Source organism: Rhipicephalus microplus, chromosome X (assembly GCF_043290135.1).
Source record: "Rhipicephalus microplus isolate Deutch F79 chromosome X, USDA_Rmic, whole genome shotgun sequence".
NCBI classification, from domain to species: Eukaryota; Metazoa; Arthropoda; class Arachnida; order Ixodida; family Ixodidae; genus Rhipicephalus; species Rhipicephalus microplus.
In genome coordinates, this window is record NC_134710.1 from 16,249,994 (window position 1) to 16,270,321 (window position 20,328).

Below are 20,328 nucleotides of genomic sequence, written 5' to 3' on the forward strand. Positions count from 1 at the left end.
ATCGTGGATGCCGGCTTCGTAGCAGCCTTTGTTCTCTTGTCCTTGTCGGGGAGCGGCAGGTATTCGGGCGGTAGTCCTTGTTGTCTTCGGCTCACTCGAACGACCGGGTCGGCGTCGTCCTCTTGGCGGCTTGGGCTTGGCTCACGGCTGGACGGGGGCGTACGGTACATGGACCGAGAAGCACCTCCACCAGATGTCACGAGGTTGTGATACACGCAGCACTTGAGAGGAAGCACGCAGGAGTCAGGGCGGTGTCAGGCGAACTGTTTATTGGGCGAACTTGTGCCCAGCAAAACAGGGCCAAACACAACTCACAGCAACAGCGGCGTGAACAGTCGTCGGCCGACGGAAAAAAAAAAGACCCCCAGTGGCGCACTGCGCCGGATTTTTATACACGCGTCGTAACGCGTTCCAGAGTGGCATACAAGATAAACGCGGCCTGCGTTGCGCTTAACAGAAAGTGATAGCGTCTTCCTTCGTAAACCAAAAGAACCGCACGTGTCAGTCTTTTATACACGCGTCATAACGTGTTCCAGAGTGGCATACAAGATAAACGCGGCCTGCGTTGCGCTTAACAGAAAGTGATAGCGGCTTTCTTCGTAAACCAAAAGAACCGCACGTGTCACTAAACCAAAAGAACCGCACGTGTCAGTCTTTTATACACGCGTCATAACGCGTTCCAGAGTGGCATACAAGATAAACGCGGCCTGCGTTGCGCTTAACAGAAAGTAATAGCGGCTTTCTTCGTAAACCAAAAGAACCGCACGTGTCACTTGTAATGTTTCCAATCGTGTCTGTGCGAAAATGACTTGGGGAAACCGTAATCTTGGCCACTGATGGCCGAAAAATTCCATCAGATGTTAAAGAAAAATATATTGCGATCACCTCAATGGCGGTGCATAGATCTATAGAAATATACACAAGGTTAGGATGTTAAACCAAGTACCAAGAGAAGGGAGGCAGGCTTCTTTGTACAAAATAGTATTTGATACAAATTTTGGAAGTCTAAGACATAATCAATAACAGAACCTTTGTTATTCAAGACTGCAATTTCTCAGCAATGCTTGTAACTATACGCAGTTTCCATTATCTATCTTTGTCTTGTATGTGCTTGAATTCTTATACATTTTTAGTTGACTTATGTTGCCTTCCTGATTTGCGCATCTGATACTAGTTTCTTTATTTTGTCTTTTTTTCTTGTGTGTTATATATGTTGTACCCACCCCCTCTGTAATGCCCTACGGGCCCTGAGGGTATTCTAATAAATAAATAAATAAATCGTAACGATTCGCGTTCTAAAAGAACCCCACAGACAGACAGACAGACAGACAGACAGACAGACAGACAGACAGACAGACAGACAGACAGACAGACAGACAGACAGACAGACACCCCCCTATACTTGCTGCACTGTATAGTCTACTATACTATGCTCGGACGCACGGCAAGCAAGCGTATATAAGTGCGGCACATCTCATCATCTCATGTTACGATGCCCTATGGCAACGTACGCTTGTGCCACGCATTAATAGTGCGTTAATTCATCTGTTGTGAAGCCTGTTTACAGGTGGGTGAAGTATGAGTGCTATTTTCATTGCACTTGAAAGCAGACGAAGTTCTTTTTGTTGTTTCCAAGCAAGCGCGTGGCTGTTGGATAGAACATCTACATGCCATGCAAAACGCATTTCTTAGATCCTCACTCGGACGCGGAAATATGTTACTTATATGGCATGTGAATTTTTCGGTCACGAACAGGATGATTTTTCACTCACAATCAAAGAGGCCGAAGCCAACGCCGAGATTTCTCCTAAACGTGGTTTTTAACGGTAGCATGCTAAAATAAACAAGCACCCAATTAGCTAATTGCCTGTGCTACTGCAGGATTCCTTCCATCGCCGAAATTTTTTTCGGCCTGAAAACCCCACCGCATTGCCGCCATCCGGCTCCCGCTGGATCAGTCCTCCGCCTCAAAGAGTAGGAACCACCGATTTAGAGGGGTGCGAACAAAGTGTTGCAGCGACTGTACCGAGAATACCTTCAATTCTTTCGATTTCGTAAAAACTAATAGGGCAATTTAGATATTTTTTATGTATTCACTGATAGGACGCTAGCGCGGAAAGAATTGACTCTAGGAGAAATGTTTCTTATGGATGGTCTTATTGGTCGCGCTGAAGATGCAGTAACTGACAGGCAATTTTTTTAATAAGCAAACCGAAGCCAGCAAAAATATCACTTAGCCTTTGGCGCCATTGTGATGAGATATGAGAACTGCCAAATTTCACGTTTTGTCACTCTCGTTCAGTAAAAAATACCTTGATCCTTGACGACACTTTTTTTATTTTGAGCTTTTTAAAAAAATCAGGGTGTCCTGAAAATCTCAAAGAAAAGTGGAGTCTTCGGCTTTTCGGGAAATGCATGCGGAACCATGTGGGGCCCTCTATTAGCATGCACATGCACTCTATCCTAAGCACAGCGACAGTTGTTGATGTTAAGCCTGCTTGTATAAGTCCCCAAAACGTTCCATCAAGTCTTCCATCATCCATTCGTCCTCAGATGGAACCTCCGAAGGGAGCTCCTGTCGGCCAGCAGAGGACTGTTCCGCTCTGTGTCCTTCACCTTCGGTACTTAGCATTTTTAGTACTTTGGCACCAGGCTCGCTGTCGTCGCTCTCTGAATCGCTGGTGATCACTTGCTCTCTACGTCGGCGCCTAGATGGGGGGCGGTGCTGATGGTCTTGGTGGGCCGGATGTTCTGAATTTGAGCTAGTGGCGGTCAACGCCCGCAATTGCAGGCGATCTTTGATTGATGTGACATTGCCCTGTTCTTCGATTCTCGGCTTCTTTGCGCCAGTGATCTCGGTGTTGATGCACGGGCCAATAGTCGCAAAGCTTTGCTCGGGGTGGACATGGCCCTGCAGAAACTGGTGGTCTTGGGTACTTTCTTGCATCACTGCAACAAAAGCCGGTGGGCCACCCACAGCTTTCGGGCTTGTAGGGCGCTCATAATGCAAAACTTGGGAGTTGTTTCTAGTTTCAGACACCAAGTTGTCTCGCCTGTTCTCCGTATTCGTTTGTTCGAGTATAACTTCATCTTCAGTGTTACGTCGCTCCACATGTTCGAAGTCACCCTGAATGTTAGGCGGAAAATGCTTTTCTGCCATAGAGGCAGTCGGTGTTTTTTGTTGTTCTGAGCTAGAATATATCTGTGCTCCAGTGCTCGTCAGGTTGTAATTAGTGAGTGCAAGTCCCTGATGCATTGGCTCAGGTCGGCCATGCATACTGCTGTGCCAGCCGTTTCCAGCAGTATCGTTTGAGGCTGCTATGACCACGCTTGTTTGATGGGCAGTTGCACGCGTTGCGGCCTCATCCCGTATGCTTCCTCTTTCCGCATTGATGCCGCATGCACGTTTTTTTTGAATGGCGACTGAAGTTTGTCGTCCACGTGGTTTTCGCTGGTCACAGTCATAGTTGCCTTTACTCGAGTTCGGCTGTGTGTTGCGAGGATCTGGTGATTCACGTCGCCAGAGATCCATGCGTTGTTGCCTCATGTAGTTCAGCTTGTAGCGGAGATCTTGCCACTCGCAAAAATCATCTCCGCCTCCCCTCACTGCGCGACGAAACCCGCGTTGTATGGAAGTATCGAAGTCCTCAAATCCCGGACGTGACCAGCGATGTCGTCTGCGCTGTCCGTAAGCCATGAGAAATGACCTGGTTTTTTTTCTGAGGTCGATGTCCTCGAGACGATTAGTTGAGCTGGGCACACGGAAGAAAGACGCTCACTTAAGTACGTGAAATGAATATATATATATATATATATATATATATATATATATATATATATATAGAGAGAGAGAGAGAGAGAGAGAGAGAGAGAGAGAGAGAGACAGAGAGACAGAGGTAATTATTGCAGATGCAAAACAGCAATATGAATGTGGCAGCTTGGGCTTGTTGGTATGACATGATAGTTATAGAGCGATAACAGAAAGACGAGAAAGACACCAGAAGGACACGAGAGTTATGTCCTTCGCTCGTGTCTTTCATGTCCTTCTTTTCCTTCTGTCGTCGTTCTGTTCTCGCGCTATAACTATCGCCAAGTAATATGATATTTAGATATGCCAAATTATGCGCTTAGCATAAGACGAATATGTTGAGGCAAAATATTTCTGGTAGCTGCTAATACAATGATACCATGTAAAAACTTCTGCATATAATGACAGCTTGTAATACGCGTTGGTTGAGGCACTCTGAGCTCTTGTGTACCACTTCATAAAAAATGAGTTACAAGGTGCTGCTCTGCCGCGACTGCGCTTCTTGAATGCGACGAATTTCGGCGATATTGAGCGTATCTATCTATCTATCTATCTATCTATCTATCTATCTATCTATCTATCTATCTATCTATCTATCTATCTATCTATCTATCTATCTATCTATCTATCTATCTATCTATCTATCTATCTATCTATCTATCTATCTATCTATCTATCTATCTATCTATCTATCTATCTATCTATCTATCTATCTATCTATCTATCTATCTATCTATCTATCTATCTATCTATCTATCTATCTATCTATCTATCTATCTATCTATCTATCTATCTATCTATCTATCTATCTATCTATCTATCTATCTATCTATCTATCTATCTATCTATCTATCTATCTATCTATCTATCTATCTATCCACCAACTACTTTTAGCTCTTCGGGCCGTTTGGATAATGGGATCCATACCGAAATTGGTGTGGCTTAACATGAGTGTACGGCGAGCATAAGTGACTAGTCATAGCATGAAAATCATTACATGTATGCCATAAATGTCATCATTTACACGTCAGGGTCTTGCTGCTCCTGGTTAATTGCGTTCACATGACATATCGAAAAACTGGTATGGTATGACAGGACTGCATGGTGAACATAAACAACAAACAAACAAATTTGGTATGACATAAAACAACTGCAAGACAAGCATAAGTGGCTAGTCATAACGTTAAAGTTATGGCATGAATGTAATATATGTCATGACCTATATTTGACGGCCTTGCTGCTCTTGCGGTGGTTTCGTTAACATTACACATTGCAAAGCTGATATTGTTTGGCATCACTGCACGGCGAACATGAGTGACAGATCCTAACGTGGAAATCATGGCATAAATATCGTTTAAGTCGTGACTACACGCCATGCTAATGGTGCCCTTGTGGTCGTTTTGCTAGCTTTATATATACCAAAATTTGGTGTTAAGTGACGTTAATGGGTGGCGAAGAACTATGACTGATGCAAACATTATAATCATGACATGAGTGGCATGTAACAACATGACAACATACCAAGCTCATGTTACCCTCGCAGCTGTTTCATTAGTTTCACATATACCGAATGCGGTATTACGTGACGTGAAAACACAACCAAAGTAAATGACACGTCTGAAAATGATAATCTCGGCATTCGTGTCATTAATGCATGGTTACATGCTGCGCTCAATGTACTCTCACGGTAGTTTCGCAAGCTCCACATATATCAAATTTGGTATCGCATGACTTGAATAGAGGAAGAAAGTATAAATAACACGTCGAATCATATATTCTAGACTTGGAAGTCATGTACGGCATAGTTAACGTCCACCTCGTAAGTGACATATCTACCTTGCTGATTCATGCTTCGCATGTCATCGATTGCCACTGTACGTCGGATCAGCATATTTTTACAGAAAAAGCTGTTATGAGATCGCAACTCAGATCACGTGCCGTGCCTTAGTGGTCCGCCGCCGCTGCCGGGGCACATAACCACATCATGTGAAATTTGAACGAAAACTAGTACCAATGACTCAGTGGGACTCAAACCCGGATATTCGGGGTGCCAACACAGTATTCTGCTATTGAACCACGCTGGTTCTTGGTACTTGTTGGCAAACTTGCCTTAGGCAGGCTTGATGTCGGGAACGCAATTGCGTTAACACGACCTATAAAAGCATTTTAAAACTGCGAAAGAACAAGCAGTCATCGCATAATGTGAATCGGTAACGAGTTGGTCGTCCAATGCTCCAACACAATTAAAAAGAATTTTTTTCACCTATTACCTAAGGCGCATACCCACTTCTGGAATGATGCGGCATCGTCTTCAGCAACTGCATGAACAATTGGCTCGAAATCGCTCACAAAAGTTGAGTGGATATTACGCTTCTCAGAAGAATGACGAAAAATAGCACAGCGAATACCGGCTCTACTACCCTGAATTAATGCCATAGTGAGCATCAATTAAGTGTACTTGCAGCAGTTACCCAATTAGTGTTTATAAAAGGCTCTGAAAGGCCGCTCTTATAGCTTTCGCTGTGGCTGGACTGTGCAAACCTGTGCTGGCCGGGTGTTTTTTTTTTTTTTTTTTTGATCGCTACACCGAGTTATTTCATTTATAGTACGTGAGCGTCGCCAAAGCGTCGCAACATGCCATATAACTGCAACTGCAGTTTAGCGTTGTATTTGTCACGAAATAGTTTTGATTATTTTTAATATATATATACACGTTAAAAGACTGCGCGCATATAATGGTTGATGCACTCAGCTGATGAATGCAAAGTCTCTGTAGTTCGATACCTGCGACCACCAAAACGCATTTCAATAAATACTTTTGAAGGATGCTTCAAACTTTCTATGAATGTGAAGATAATATGCCTAGTTGCACCTATGGTTGACACGCTGTTGAACATCATGTTGAACTTTCTGCTTTAGTGGCAGCGGCCTCATTTCATTTCGGCATTCTCAGAACGCCTGCTCTGCATTAGGGCCACTATGTTTCCCTCGTCAAGTCGGAGCTTCATCTATGTACTCTCTTCCACCCTAGCGGCGAGGACGACGAGTGGCAATTCCAGTTGCTCGAGCCGATTCCAGCGCACAAGGCTTCAGATATCTAAGGCGTTCACCTTTATATGTTCTGCGGCATGTTAAACTTCTGTTGAGGCGAAGAGAGCCATCACAGTCAGAGACCCGACTTCTTCTTGCAAGACATTTTGAACAGTAGTTGTGACGAATGCGTAATAAATTACCTTTATAAGCTCGGGCGATTATACTCCACCGCCCCTGATGCTCTGAGCACACCACTTGATGTCACCTTTTGTCCTGGAGTGGCACCTTGAAAAATAGATAAGGAGGGATGAGATTTATGTGTGCCGCTAACATATCTTCTCTATAGAGTTCCTCGCAGCGTACATAAAATTGTCGGACAGGCGTAGGCCCACATCAGTACAGACACACGAGGATATTTAGAAGTTAGGGGCCTGTGTAACAACTCGTGCTTACATTTGTTCTTTCTGTTTGCGCTAAAAGGAAACTGATTGCAACTGAATTCGAAGAATTTTGACTTAAGTAGTGTTAGCTACTCTATTTCCGGCTAAATTAGGCCACAAGCGTTTTTTATGAATCACACAAAATAAATAAAACTCCACCTTTAGCAGCACACAGTAGTTGTGGATGCAACAAAGCCATATTATATCTATATAGAGAGTCGCTACATGAAATATTGTGTAACCTTGGTCCTCTGAAGTCAAGGGGCGCAAGCAGGGCTCGGTATGTTGCAAAAATTTAAAGAGAAGCTCTATCTACCTAAAGAAGAATACACATTCAAAGGACTGAGAAACGCCATTGGACCACCGTAGCCTTCTTCTTCTTCTCTCTGCGTTTTCTATGCTTGAAATCTCTATTTTATAACGAATCAATGACAAATCGCCAAATTTGTAAACCTTTAGGAATTGTTCTCTGTGCTTTTATAGGCAAAGCAACTCCAAATACCTCTTGCTCGCAGTGGTACACTTTATTAAGCGCTAGTTATTTAGAGTGCTCCGGTGTCTAAAGGTTATGATGTTGTTCTTTCCTTGGACACTTAGATTCCATGGTTACGACACACTAATCATGACTTCCTAATACAAAATTTGAAAAGATATAGGCCAAAAGGAGGCTGTTGTTCTGTGAGAGATTTCCTAATAAAAACTCATCTGTCTAAAAAAGTACTGAGAACCACAGTTCAAGTGGAAAAAACAATAAAATATACTATTGTATCTTATTTATTGTTCGATGAAGAATTTGGAGCAGTATAACAGGACCGCATGGTAGCTGCTTAAAGAAAAGATGATTCCGTTACATGGATAATTCTTAATCTGCAAAATTACTCATTTGTTTCCTGTAAGCATTCCTTATACGAGTTTGTTTAACTTAGTGCATGCCAACATCGCTGACGCCGCAAAGACTTCAAAGATGTGTCGTACTCCTAGGCATGGGCTGGGTTGTTTATGATGGAAGAAGGGGGGAAGGGTTTTGATGCCCCCTCCCCTTTTTTTGTCCGCGTTCGAAAGAGCTTTGCAAATAATCATGCACAATTCAGGCCCGAGATGCTCACAACAGAAAGCCTTTGGTCCCGTGCTTTTCGGGAGCAAGGGAGGGAGTAAACGGCTTTTGTAACTCAAGACCCCAGGTCGCCTTTACAGCCCAAAATCTGCGTCGCCATAAACCTCCAGCTCAACAGAATGGGGCCGACTAAGTAAATAGACGGCTTAGATTTTGAGCCCCTCCTTTCACTGGTGACAAGGATCGCGCGTCCGTGTCCACCTCCTGCGCGCAATCTTACTATCATACTTGAAATGTACTCTATAGGCTCGATAAAACAGCCAGGCGTACTGGTACACACATTAAAAAGCACGAACAAGGGCGCGTGAATAAAGCGCACATCGGGAGGATGAGAGTCACTTTCGTGACCTAAATTATGCATGTCAGCATACTTTACCCACTAGCAAAACAAAAGTTACAGTCGTTTTGATAAGCAACATGTCGCCCATCTACCTCAAAAATGAACTGATGAAAACAATGAGGCGAGACCAGGAGGGAAAAGAAAGGATTTGTGTTGAACTTTTCAACAATGCCCATGTACAAAAGATGATGCTGTAGGTAAAATAACCATTAGTTTGTATAATATATCACATAAATCTATCTTTACCTACACTAGTGAAAACGCTGTCTGCAGGATCGAATGTTCGTATGGCCACAAATGGTACAATGTTGAAACGGGGCAGCCTGTTAATGGTAGAATAAACGGGCATCATGAGGCCACAGCGGAGAAATTACCGAAAGCAGCCACACAAAATTTTGAATGTAGCAACCTAACAACTTGGACGACCGCAAACTATGCATGTTTCTGTGAAACTTACGGCACTGAAGATACCTATTCACGAGTTCATTACAGTCCAGCCAGCAGGCATAAACGTTTCTAGGGCTCTTGAGTCCATGTGATATTGTGCATACATAAGGGAAAGCGAAAAGTGTTATGTGATTCTAGGAATTTCAAACTTACACCATTTTTAAGCGAAGCTTACTGCTGACATATATAGCTTGATAAAACTTGACCGCCACCCCTCTGCTGCCCTTCTTTTACGTAAAACGTAGTTCAGAAGACAGTTGTGTTTGCCTGATTGCGCGATGTAGCACACGAACGTATTACAAGCATGTAGCTGATCTATAATTCCTTGTATTTAACACCTGAACGCACCAAACGTCTTGAATGAGGCCTTAGCTATGAATAAAGGAACGAAGCAGGCATCTGAGGAATTGTTTTCTCTGTCACGTACTTTATTAATGAGCACTAGCATACGTTAGGGCCAAGAAAAACATAGGGGATGTTATTAATAGTACTATAGCTGCAATGTAAGTGTGGAGAAAGAAAAGTGGATAGAAAGATAACTCGGCACACTGTTATTATTGTTAATAACATTCCCTAAAGACTTTACTTGGTACCATTGTGAGTTTTCAATAGTATGGATAATGCCGATTTTGTACAGTACTCAGATATTCAAATGTAGCAAATATTTTAGCGTGATGACTGGTATGCACGCTCGCTCACTATAACTAATTTAAAGTCACAACAAATCTCGCCCCTAAAGTTACTGTGGGCTCTGATCTACAAATTCGAGTAGAAATGACGCCATTATGCATGACCCGAACGGACGATGGTGGGGAAAAAGCTTGGGTGCTTTGCAGGACAGTCCGAGCTTCTCGGACGGATGAATGAGCTCCGAGCTCGCTGGACAGCGGCCGTGACACCAAGAAAGGGTCGAACGCGTGATAGAAGCACTCATAAATTGGATACAGAAATGCGCGTGGCGGCAGAAACGCGTGTCAGGCTTTCGCGCTGGTTATCAAAGAATCTGCGCGTGCGTTCACGTCAGCGCCACCACGCAATCAAAAGTTCAGCATTGCTAGACCATCAGCTTGACTGTCGCGGTATATTTTTGCCATCTCAACACGCACCTCCCACAGGCGTGTTCATTCGTGGGCGTTTGTCTTTTTTCGGGCAAGTTCCTTCGTTCCACTTGACTGGACCTTTCCTTTCTTGAAGGCCGCAAAGGTGCACACGTTTCGTGCTGCTCGTTTCGCTTCTATCAACTATTGCAGATAAATTTGAGCACAGGTTGTCGATAGATAGATCGATAAATAGACAGATAGATAGATGGGTATATATATATATATATATATATATATATATATATATATATATATATATATATATATATATATATATATATATATATATATATATACAGATAGATATGTAAAGTTTAACGTCCCCAAACAACCATATGATCATGAGAGGCACCGTAGTGGAGGGTTCCGGAAATTTTGACCTACTGGGCTTCCTTAGCGTACACACAGATCTGAGCACATGGGCCAACAGCATTTTTGCCCACATCGAAAGTGAAGCGGCCACAGCTGGGATTCGATCCCGTGACCCGCGGGTAAGCAGTAGAGTACCTTACCCACTAGACTATCACGGCAGGGGCTTTATTTTTAATTTTACTAATTACCTAGGGCCTAATGAACACAACGTTGGACTGTATGTTTTATTATTAGTGTTTCAAACCAAATAGCAATAAATATTTCAGGTGCAATCATTCAACCCATCAATCGTATTAGCATAATCCTAACACTCATCATATCAGTAAAAACTAATGAGCACGGTTGTATTTAAGGTGTTCATGACTTACCCCACCACAGTTAGCATGGTTTAGCTAGTTCGTCCACTAGAATGCTTCAGTTAGCATAGTTGGAGCTTAACATGGTTTCATTTTTATGGTCTTTTTAAGATGTGGTGTAAATACCTCGGTATTACCACGACTTTGGCTAATTACCTTGGTCATGAAATATCTGGGCCTAACTCGCCCATTATATAGCCCAGCCGAAGGGCTAATTAGCTGGCGGCAGCGGCTCGGGTGCTAGCGCATGATGAACATGGCGAAGAAGGCGTGCTGCAGCCGAGCAGCGCGCTTGAATGTACAGCCTGACCGTGAATATTAACACGTGGCCTCAGGTTTAGGTGCAGTTGCGATGTTGTGAACCGCTGAACTGGAGGAAATCTCATAGACCACCTTGCTGATTCGTCTAAAGCACACTTATTGCAGGCATTCAAAGCTTCAAAATGAATTTAAACAGCTCATGCCTTGAAAAAATATCACCAGGAAAGCCTGTGACACATGCACTGCATGGGTTCACTTTTCAATGAGTTGAACGACAAACAAATGAAGGAATCTACCTTTGGTTGTGCGACACCACCCAGCTTTGTGAACCGTCCTTGACATAATGCATGGGCCTGTCGTATTCAATGAAAAGCAACGCACTGAATGGTGGATTTCACCTTTTGGCACTGGTTACTCATCCAAAGGGGGTAGTCGCAAGAACTCTTAAGATCCCGAATTTTCGCCAAGCTAAAAAGATTCTGCATAGCACCTTTTGTGCGATATTTAGTCATAGATTGTCCTCATTAAATCTGTGAGTACTGCTCAAGTTTTAAAAATATTCTTCTATGCAGAACTTTAGGAAAAATTGACATATATTGTTTATGCTATTTATACTTACGATTAGTACCTGAAACCTAAAAAAGGGCGAATGAAGGTTCAGTACTTTGCCGCGATCAACATACATTACGTGTTTTTTTTTCAAAGAACAGGCTACTTTAGGACAGTCTAAGCCTATTCAGATACCCAGGGCCAAAGATCAGTCCTCAAATACGTTGAAAATGAAGCTCATTTGTAATGAGGTTCATTAGACGATGAGCCTGTAGACGATGAGCCTGTTTACGACAGCCTAGATGTTGCAGATGCTTTGAACCAGTATTTCTGTTCAGTGTTTACTGATGACGATGGAAACATCCCGCAATTTCCTTCTTTTATTGAAGTGCGTCCTATCAGTGACGTGTGTGTCAATGAAGAAGGTGGCTTTCCCTTCTGCTCCATCTAAATGTTAAAAAGTCCCCAGGTGTTGATGGCATACCCAATGCTTTTCTTGTGAGATATGCTGAGTGGTGCGCAAAGTACTTGTGTTTACTATTTACCAAATCTCTCGAGTGCTCTGAACTTCCCGAGGATTGGGTGTATGCTAAAATCACTCCAATACCGAAAGGTCACGAAAACCGTTCTCACTTATCGTCATACAGACCGATTTCTATTCTCTCAACATGTGTAAAAACGCTCGAACATATCATATTTAAGCACATTTCACAATTTCTTGAGAGCAATTGCATTGTGGACGCCCAACAGCATGGCTTCCGCCGGGGACGGTCCACTGTAACTCAGCTTTTGGAAACGGTTCACGACTTCGCTGCAACACTGGACAAACGGGGGCAAGTGGACGTCATATTCTTAGATTTTGAGAAGGCGTTTGACCGTGTGTCGCACTCAAAATTGCTGTGTAAATTGACGGCCATTTTGAAAAATGAAACTTTAGTGGCATGGATTAAATCATACCTTTTCTACAGGCAACAGAGCGTAGCCGTTAACGGCGCATGTTCTGTGGCCTCGCCAGTACTTTCGGGCGTCCCACAGGGCTCTGTTCTCGGGCCACTTTTTTTTCTCGTTTTTATTAACGATATTGTACATGGCATACCGGTAAAAATTAAACTTTTCGCAGATGACTGCGTTCTTTACAATGAAATCTGCAACCATAACGATCAGGCCGTCTTAAACGCGTCACTTGAAAAAATGCAAACATGGTGTACTAGGTGGCAGATGACTTTTAATTACAAAAAAACTGTTTCAATGACCATTACACGCAAAAAGGCTCCGTTGAAGCACACGTACCAAATAAACAATCATAGTCTAGCTGAAGTATCATGCTTCAAATATTTGGGAGTTTTAATCACATCCGATCTGAAACGGAACGAGCACGTCACGTACATTCAGAAAAAGGCAATGCGAAAACTGGGATACTTAAGGAGAATGTTACTGAAAGCTTCTCAGGATACCAAACTGCTAGCTTACAAAACTTACATCAGACCACTATTAGAATATGCTTCAAATATCTGGGACCCATACACTTTGGTTAATACCAATAAGCTTGAGAGCATACAAAGAAAAGCCGCGCGATTTGTTTACAGTTCATACAGCTGGAAAACGTCTTCTACGAGTCTTCTCCGCAGGGCCAGTTTGGAAAGCCTTGCGGCAAGACGTTATCATGATCGGCTAAAGTTTTTTTATTTGATGTATAACGATAGACTTCAAATTGACAAGGAAGCATACATCCAGCCGAGCATTTGCCGCCCAACACGATCCAATCGCCCAATGAAAGTCGCTGAATTTTCGTGTAAAACAAACGTCTTCAAAAATTCCTTTTTTCCCCGTACGTGCCATGAGTGGAATCTGTTACCTGCTAATGTTGTGCAATGTTCTGATGTCTCATCCTTTCTTCGTGCCCTGTTGCACGAAGAAAGATCGTATCCTACCGATCGCACTTGTACAGTATATTCCGGTACCGGTTTTTTTTTTCCGGTTCAAAGTGTACCCTTAGAAGTGTATTGTTATGGTTGTATGTTATCCTGTTTTCTTCTTTTGTATCGCCCACACCTGCTCAAAGCCTGGCACCCAAGCTAGCAGTAACCTGTAAATAATAATAATAATAATAGAGCGGACTGTGTTAAGCGCTCTTTCCGGACGTAAAATAGACCCATATCTATAATCTCATGCTTATCGGAAAAGCAGTGTTTTCCTAGACGTAGGCAATAACAACCCTGGTTCGTTTTTGATACCGAACAATTAGTTTTACTGCGTACATTCTTTTCGGAAGAAAAACAGTTAGATCGCGATTGAAATCTTCATACGCAAGGTACAACAGAAAGACGATTGCTTTTCTGAGGAGCCATCAGTGACGCTTTTAGCACTACTGCTCTGTTTTACATAATTGTAGCATATTTAAGAATGAAGGGATTTGTTGTAAATAAGATTTAGGTAACACATGTCATTGTCACTAATTTATCTGGTATCAAAGACTAACGAAATAATCTTGATTAAATCTGTTAATTGTTTTCCACTAAGTCCTTCACTATTCCATGCAGTTGAAGAACGGTTTAAGTATAGCTGAACCTAACCATACTAAACTACGGCAAATCAATTTATTCTTTATATCGAACCAGTTTCGAACACAATACATTAACGTGAGAATATGTATACGACAATGTACAGCTAAGCCCTCTAAAAGTAGCCCTTAAAATGGCCCACAAGTTTGGCTTTCAATCACTATAAATTTACTTTTCCCCACGGCCTTCTGACGCGTATTAAGGAGTGCGAGGGAGGTGCATAGGTGGGCGCTGCGCGGAGGCTATAGAAACTACGACATGCCGGCACGTGCATTTTCCCGTAATTCCTCGCTGTGCGCGTTCGCCGGTAACTCTCCGCTCCTTTTGCTTACGCGATGGCTGCCACAAAATGCAGTCTTCAGAGCTGCAGATAACCATCACAGTCAAACGTGAAGCAAAGCCCGACATCGCTTCCGCGTGTACAGCAAGCACGCACAGTACCAGTGAAAAACAAGACAGGCATAACTTCAGCGGAAGATGGAATCCCGAAGGCTGTGGCGGGACAGGACATTTGGACGAGCTCCTCCGACAAGGCTGCAACTGCTGCAGCCTTGACGCCCACTTGTCAAAACGTTCCAGCCACACACGATAGTTCAAAATATGCGCTTTCTCTAAGGTGGACGAGAAGCCAGATGAAAAATACACCTATCGCTTTCACGAGGATTTAGCAAGACGACGTACGCAGTTACCAGCTGCGTTGGTGCGTTAACTAGGCACTGAAGAAAGTAGACTTTGCCAATATAGGCTTCAGTTTAATGACTGCCACTAAGCCAGCACCAGTTTTAGTCGCTGTACTTTTATAAAAACAGGTCTTTGTGTCAGTAACGCCTGCATGTTGCCCACATCCTTTAGCGAGCTAGAATATATGCCGGTGAGGCGTCTGCGATCTGAAAAGCCATCTGTAAAAGCGCATTCTGGGAGCAGGTTGTCTGCGTATAGAGGCAGCTGGGAGGCAACACGGTATCTTACCGTTGAGGATCCCCCGCTCGCTAGGCCTAGTCTGGAACAGGGGCAGCTGCCGTTTAAGTCGCCCGTTCCCGAGAGCTCGGCTGGCCCACTGCGTGGCCCTGGAATCTCGTGGTGGCTTGCGCACGAGATTGCGGCCGCCTTGCTTGCTTGTTCCTTTTTTTTGTGGCTCTCACCCACTAAGGGGGATTAGCCAAGAAGCCGGTGGTTAATGCAAGTCAATGCCTAAAGATTTTCTAGACTAGGGTAATATGATTACTCTGTTTTGACTGTGAAATTAACTTGGCGCAATGTAAAAAAAAGGAAAAAAAGGGGGGGGGGGGCGAGAAATAATAGAATTTGTTGAATATCTGAGGTGGAATCGTTATATGAAATTCTCCTGAAAGTTGAATCATTGCAGTGTATCAGCTAAATAATAAGTGGTAGTGTGGCTAGTAAAATTCGAGGGCTGATCGCTGACTCAGCAAGGTTATCTTCTTGTGTTATATATTAATTTGCAAAGAGTCCCGGAGATGTTCCTGTCGCTGTGTCCCAATGAAGTGGCCCCAAAAGACAAAATATTGGGAGTATTAGGTGATATTCCTAGTTTTCTCAATAAAAATTCGAAGCGTTTTTTTTTATTTTTGAAACGGTGACATGTGATAAGAAAATGGTCGATATGTTATGGCTCGTTACAGCTTGAGCACAGAGGGGATGGCGCCAGACCAGACCTGTTTAAGTAGAAATTAAGAGATGGTACACGGCAACGTAATTTGGTATCAAGATTTTCAATTTACGCGTGGGACACTATTTATTATTCCATGTGAAGTGCAGGTGCGAGAAATCCGGATTCGGTATCATGATTTTTGATGAGTCTTCAAGAACGGAAAGTTTTCTAAACCTCGCTGCTGTTACATAAGCTGTAGGAGGCATGATTGGCACAATCGGAAGATCAAGAGATGTTCGCACAAGTGTGTCAGCCATCTCGTTTAAAAATATACTACGATGGCCTGGCGCCCGTATCATTCGAACTAGACGAATGTTTGCTGCGATTAATGATTTAAAAGTTTGTAGTACTGCTGATGTCGACGACAATGATAAAAATGAACACATGGAATATGAGTCAGACACTATCACAGCTGTCGAATGAGTCGCAGGAAGTTTACGAATATCTAGTATAACGGCCAATAATTCCGCTTCAAATATTGGGGTATAATCTGGGAGGCATAATGAAAATGACCAGAATAATAAGAGAGAAAAAATACCCACACCTGCCTTCTCGCCACTCATAGATGCATCCGTTGCAATTACTATATTAGTACCTAATAAGACAGGTGTTGTTTTAATAAACCAATCAAATACTTAGAGGGCAAGTGCTTAGCGTTCATGCGGAAGATATCGTCAAATTTTATTTGCACTTTGCCGATTGGTTTGACAGATGGTGTTATCTCGAATATATTAACATTTAAAGCATCTAGAAGCCGAGAGCTCGGCTCGCCCACTGCGTGCTCGCGGAAACGCGTGGTTGCTCGCGCACGAGATTGCGGCCGCCTCTGCTGCTGATGTTGATGATGATCAGGTTTTTTCTTCGCGCGTGCCCATGGTAGTCGTTTGAACGATGACAAGGCCCACTATGACTATTGATGGTATTCAGTCATTCCAGCGACGCAGGCGGTGCCAAGTAGCCGTGCTCCGAAGCTGTCATACGGTGATAAAACTGCGACACTGTTCAGTCTTTTAGTAGTCATAAAGTAAAAACGTGTCTTCAAGTTCTGCGACCTTGACGTAAGCGCTTGCGACATCACTATCTTGTCGGCCATTTTGACCTTCCACTGCGCCACCTATAGTCGCCGAATGGATCGAATAGTTTTGGAACAAACAAAGTGACGTGATAAAATATACTACCTTCGTTTAATTTCATGTGAGTACTATAAAACTTCAAAGCCTGTAAATATAGATGCATATGGAGTTTCTGAACGCGCGTGCAATGCTGTGGGCCCGTGTGCTCAGATTTGAGTGAATGTTAGAGAACTCCAGGTTGTCGACATTTTCAGAGCCCTCAAAAACGGCATCTCTCATAATGATGTGGTTGTTTTGGGACGCTTAACACGACAAATATAATCAAATCAATTTAACGCGCGTACAAGGAGAGATCGAACATGACACAACCGGAAATTCGAGTTCACTGGTAGTGCCTACCTACAGTTTAATCACAAGTCGGAAAAAGAAAATGAGAAAAAAACGAGGTTTTATAATTTCTGTCGCATTTTAGAGTGTTAAAATTGTAGTAGCTACAGCGAAGGCTAATGTGACCATGTGTCGTCTGGTGGATGTGTTTACATAGGAACTTATGACAGTGTTTACACACTTGTGTGTTTACAAACGAGTTTGTGAGGCTTGTTATTTTTCACGTGAGCAATCTGTTACTTATCACGTGTGCTATTTCTTGCTAGGTAATCACGCCCACATGATCGCTCTGGTGACCAAATCATTTCGAAATTGGAGTCCTCAGTGGAAAGTAAATCTATTTCAGTTCCTTTTGGGAACTGAAGGGTAGGCGTGCATTTTATACACTTAGCGGGCAGGAAGTCAAATGTACAATGACCTGTCCACGGGCAATGGTCTCATCCGACTGGCCATCACTGCAAGTGAAACCAAATTATTAATATGTAGCCGATATGCGAGAGAATAAACGTAGAAAGTTTAAGAAATATCAAAACTCGACTCTACTATTTTTAATCGTCGTCAGTCTGTTACATTGTAGACTCTTTTGTAGAAGTTTGCGTGATCGTATTTCTCCATTAAAAAGTTTTATTATTGTAGGCTTTGACAATTATATAAATATGCATGCTGAAAAAACTTTGGCCACTTTTAAGTACGGTAATTTTTGAGTAAAAACCTGCAAAATAGTAAAAAACAGTTCTTGGGTTGATTTGTGATTTCAGCACCGAATTATGAATTCATCACCGAAATCGAAGAAAAAGCAGCAGCGCAGGTAAGCGTCGTACTCTACGTGTCCGTGAATGTTAATTTAATGTGCTTCAAAATTTTCCAGGCAAAACCGATGACGGGTCTTTTCTTTCTACCTATGAAGCGACAGTATATACAATTGCGAAATAAATTTAAGAGGTTGGCGATAGCCAATACTTCGTTCGATCTTACATAAAACCACCCAGCTGTGTATATTTGAGACCTAGGGGTTTTGAAATACGCCGTAGCGGAGGGCTGCGAATAACTAACATGAGTGGAGGTCGGGCTAGTAAATGTGCAGTTGAACTGAAACATTTTTCAGCATGCGAATATGGAGAAAAAGGACAAAGTAGACAGCGCTTCAATTGTTTGTTGCCTTTAAGCACTGGCACATACCCACTCTGAGGGATTAGCGATGAAAGCTTGTAGTAGCCTGTGTGGTATACACAGATTGAGAGCGTATTGTTGAAAGGGAAAAGAAAAAAAAGAGGAAAATATATGTCAAAAAACATAATACTAAAATAAAGAGAAATCTATAGAAGAAAAGGAGGGCTAATACTATAATAGACGAAAAAAATTTCGAATGAACGAGACAGTTTAGTTTACCTCACCAGATCAAAAACGAATGAATATACCACCTTCATTAGCATTATCAATCATATCACAAGAATTCATTAAAATATTTTTGAGCAGGCGTTATATTGACATGCGTTTAGATCTTTGAATAAAATTGCACATCGCATAAAGTACGTCTCAGTGGCAATGTTGCAAGCAGGAAGCTCCGAAACTGAGAACATTATCTGCAGTTGTATTTAAACGTATTTTCAAAAACGAAACAACGGGAAGTCTTTCTTAATTAATAGTTCTGAGATTATATAAGGTAATGCTCAATTGTTTCTGTTTTTTCGCAGAATGGCCACAGGGGAGATATCTCCAGACATCTCTGTGTAAATAAAAGTTTATTGGGAGGACACAACATCAAAGTTTGGTTAAAATAACTTCTAGCTTGTAGATTGATTCTACTGAGGTTTGCTGGGATATCTCAGGTGCAGATACTCCTTTCATTTAGTATTATTTTTTATCATATCTGTATATTTATATAATTTTTATATCTAATCGACTCTAAATATCTTATTTCTGGGAGTACTGAGATCAGAGGACATGGAAGCAAAGCTCGGGGTAATGAATCGGCCATTCCGTAAGATTGCACGAGAGCCGGTTACCAGCCCCTGTTTAGAAGAAAAGTCCTCTGCTTTTCTGTTCAGAAGAAGAATCCTCTGCTCATCGTTCGACGCTCTTGCCGAAGAATGATCTCCTTAAGGCCTGGTCGACAGGCGGCAGGGTTGCTCTTGAGTTTACCCTTTGCTTGTTTGTGGTTTTCAGTGCTTTTTTGGCAGTTGTTTGTGGTTTGTGCTATTTGAGTTTCAGAGTTCAAGCGACTCAGGCTATCTTGATGTCGATTTCTTCACCTGGCCAAGAGTATTCCCCTTAGCTACCTTTTATACCGACCAAAGAACGACCGATTGATTTTTTTCGCCGCAGTGGGGTTATCAACGTCGCCATGGCTACCGACAAATGGGGATGCAATACCGATGAAGAATCCGAAGGTGATTCAAATGGAGCTTCGAAAAGCCACATCACACTTTCAAAAGATCACGGAGGTCCGGCATTTCGGTTTTGGTAATATTTTGGGCTGCTCTGACGATTAGGAGTGCGTCCGAGAGCTTCTCAATTGTTTAGAGTATGCAGTGCATCCGGTGAGCCCGTTTTTTCCAGCGCATTTTGCATGTTAGAATCGCATAGTCCCCGGTGTAGATACGAGCCTGACCCGTGCAAAAATTTTGGAATTATTTTTGGTAGCAGGTGCAGTGTCAGTATAAACGTGCACGCCTCTGGCTGACAAGAACAAATCCCTAACGGAGTCGGTGAGAGTAAGCTTTGCGGGAATAATAAGACCATCTGAAATTAAGGCTTGGCCTGTTAAGTATAAGGTAGAGCCTCTATATCCTTAGCCACTACAGTGCTTGAATTG

The 20,328-nt window shown here is 42.7% G+C and overlaps 1 protein-coding gene across 1 annotated transcript; it reads right to left on the reverse strand.

Annotated features, from left to right (window-relative positions):
• Positions 1–2,325: 2,325 nt before the first annotated feature.
• Positions 2,326–15,494, reverse strand: LOC142776794 (uncharacterized). The gene is made up of 3 exons (XM_075881152.1): positions 15,351–15,494; positions 7,042–7,126; positions 2,326–3,752 (listed from the first exon to the last, which is right to left on the reverse strand). Exon 3 carries the CDS (start codon positions 3,695–3,697, stop codon positions 2,489–2,491), a length of 1,209 nt encoding a protein of 402 aa, XP_075737267.1. The 5' UTR covers positions 3,698–3,752; positions 7,042–7,126; positions 15,351–15,494; the 3' UTR covers positions 2,326–2,488.
• Positions 15,495–20,328: the final 4,834 nt, after the last annotated feature.

Bases quoted from the DNA above. Each gene is read 5' to 3' on its own strand.
- LOC142776794 (XM_075881152.1), bottom strand. From the start codon at position 3,697: ATGGCTTACGGACAGCGCAGACGACATCGCTGGTCACGTCCGGGATTT.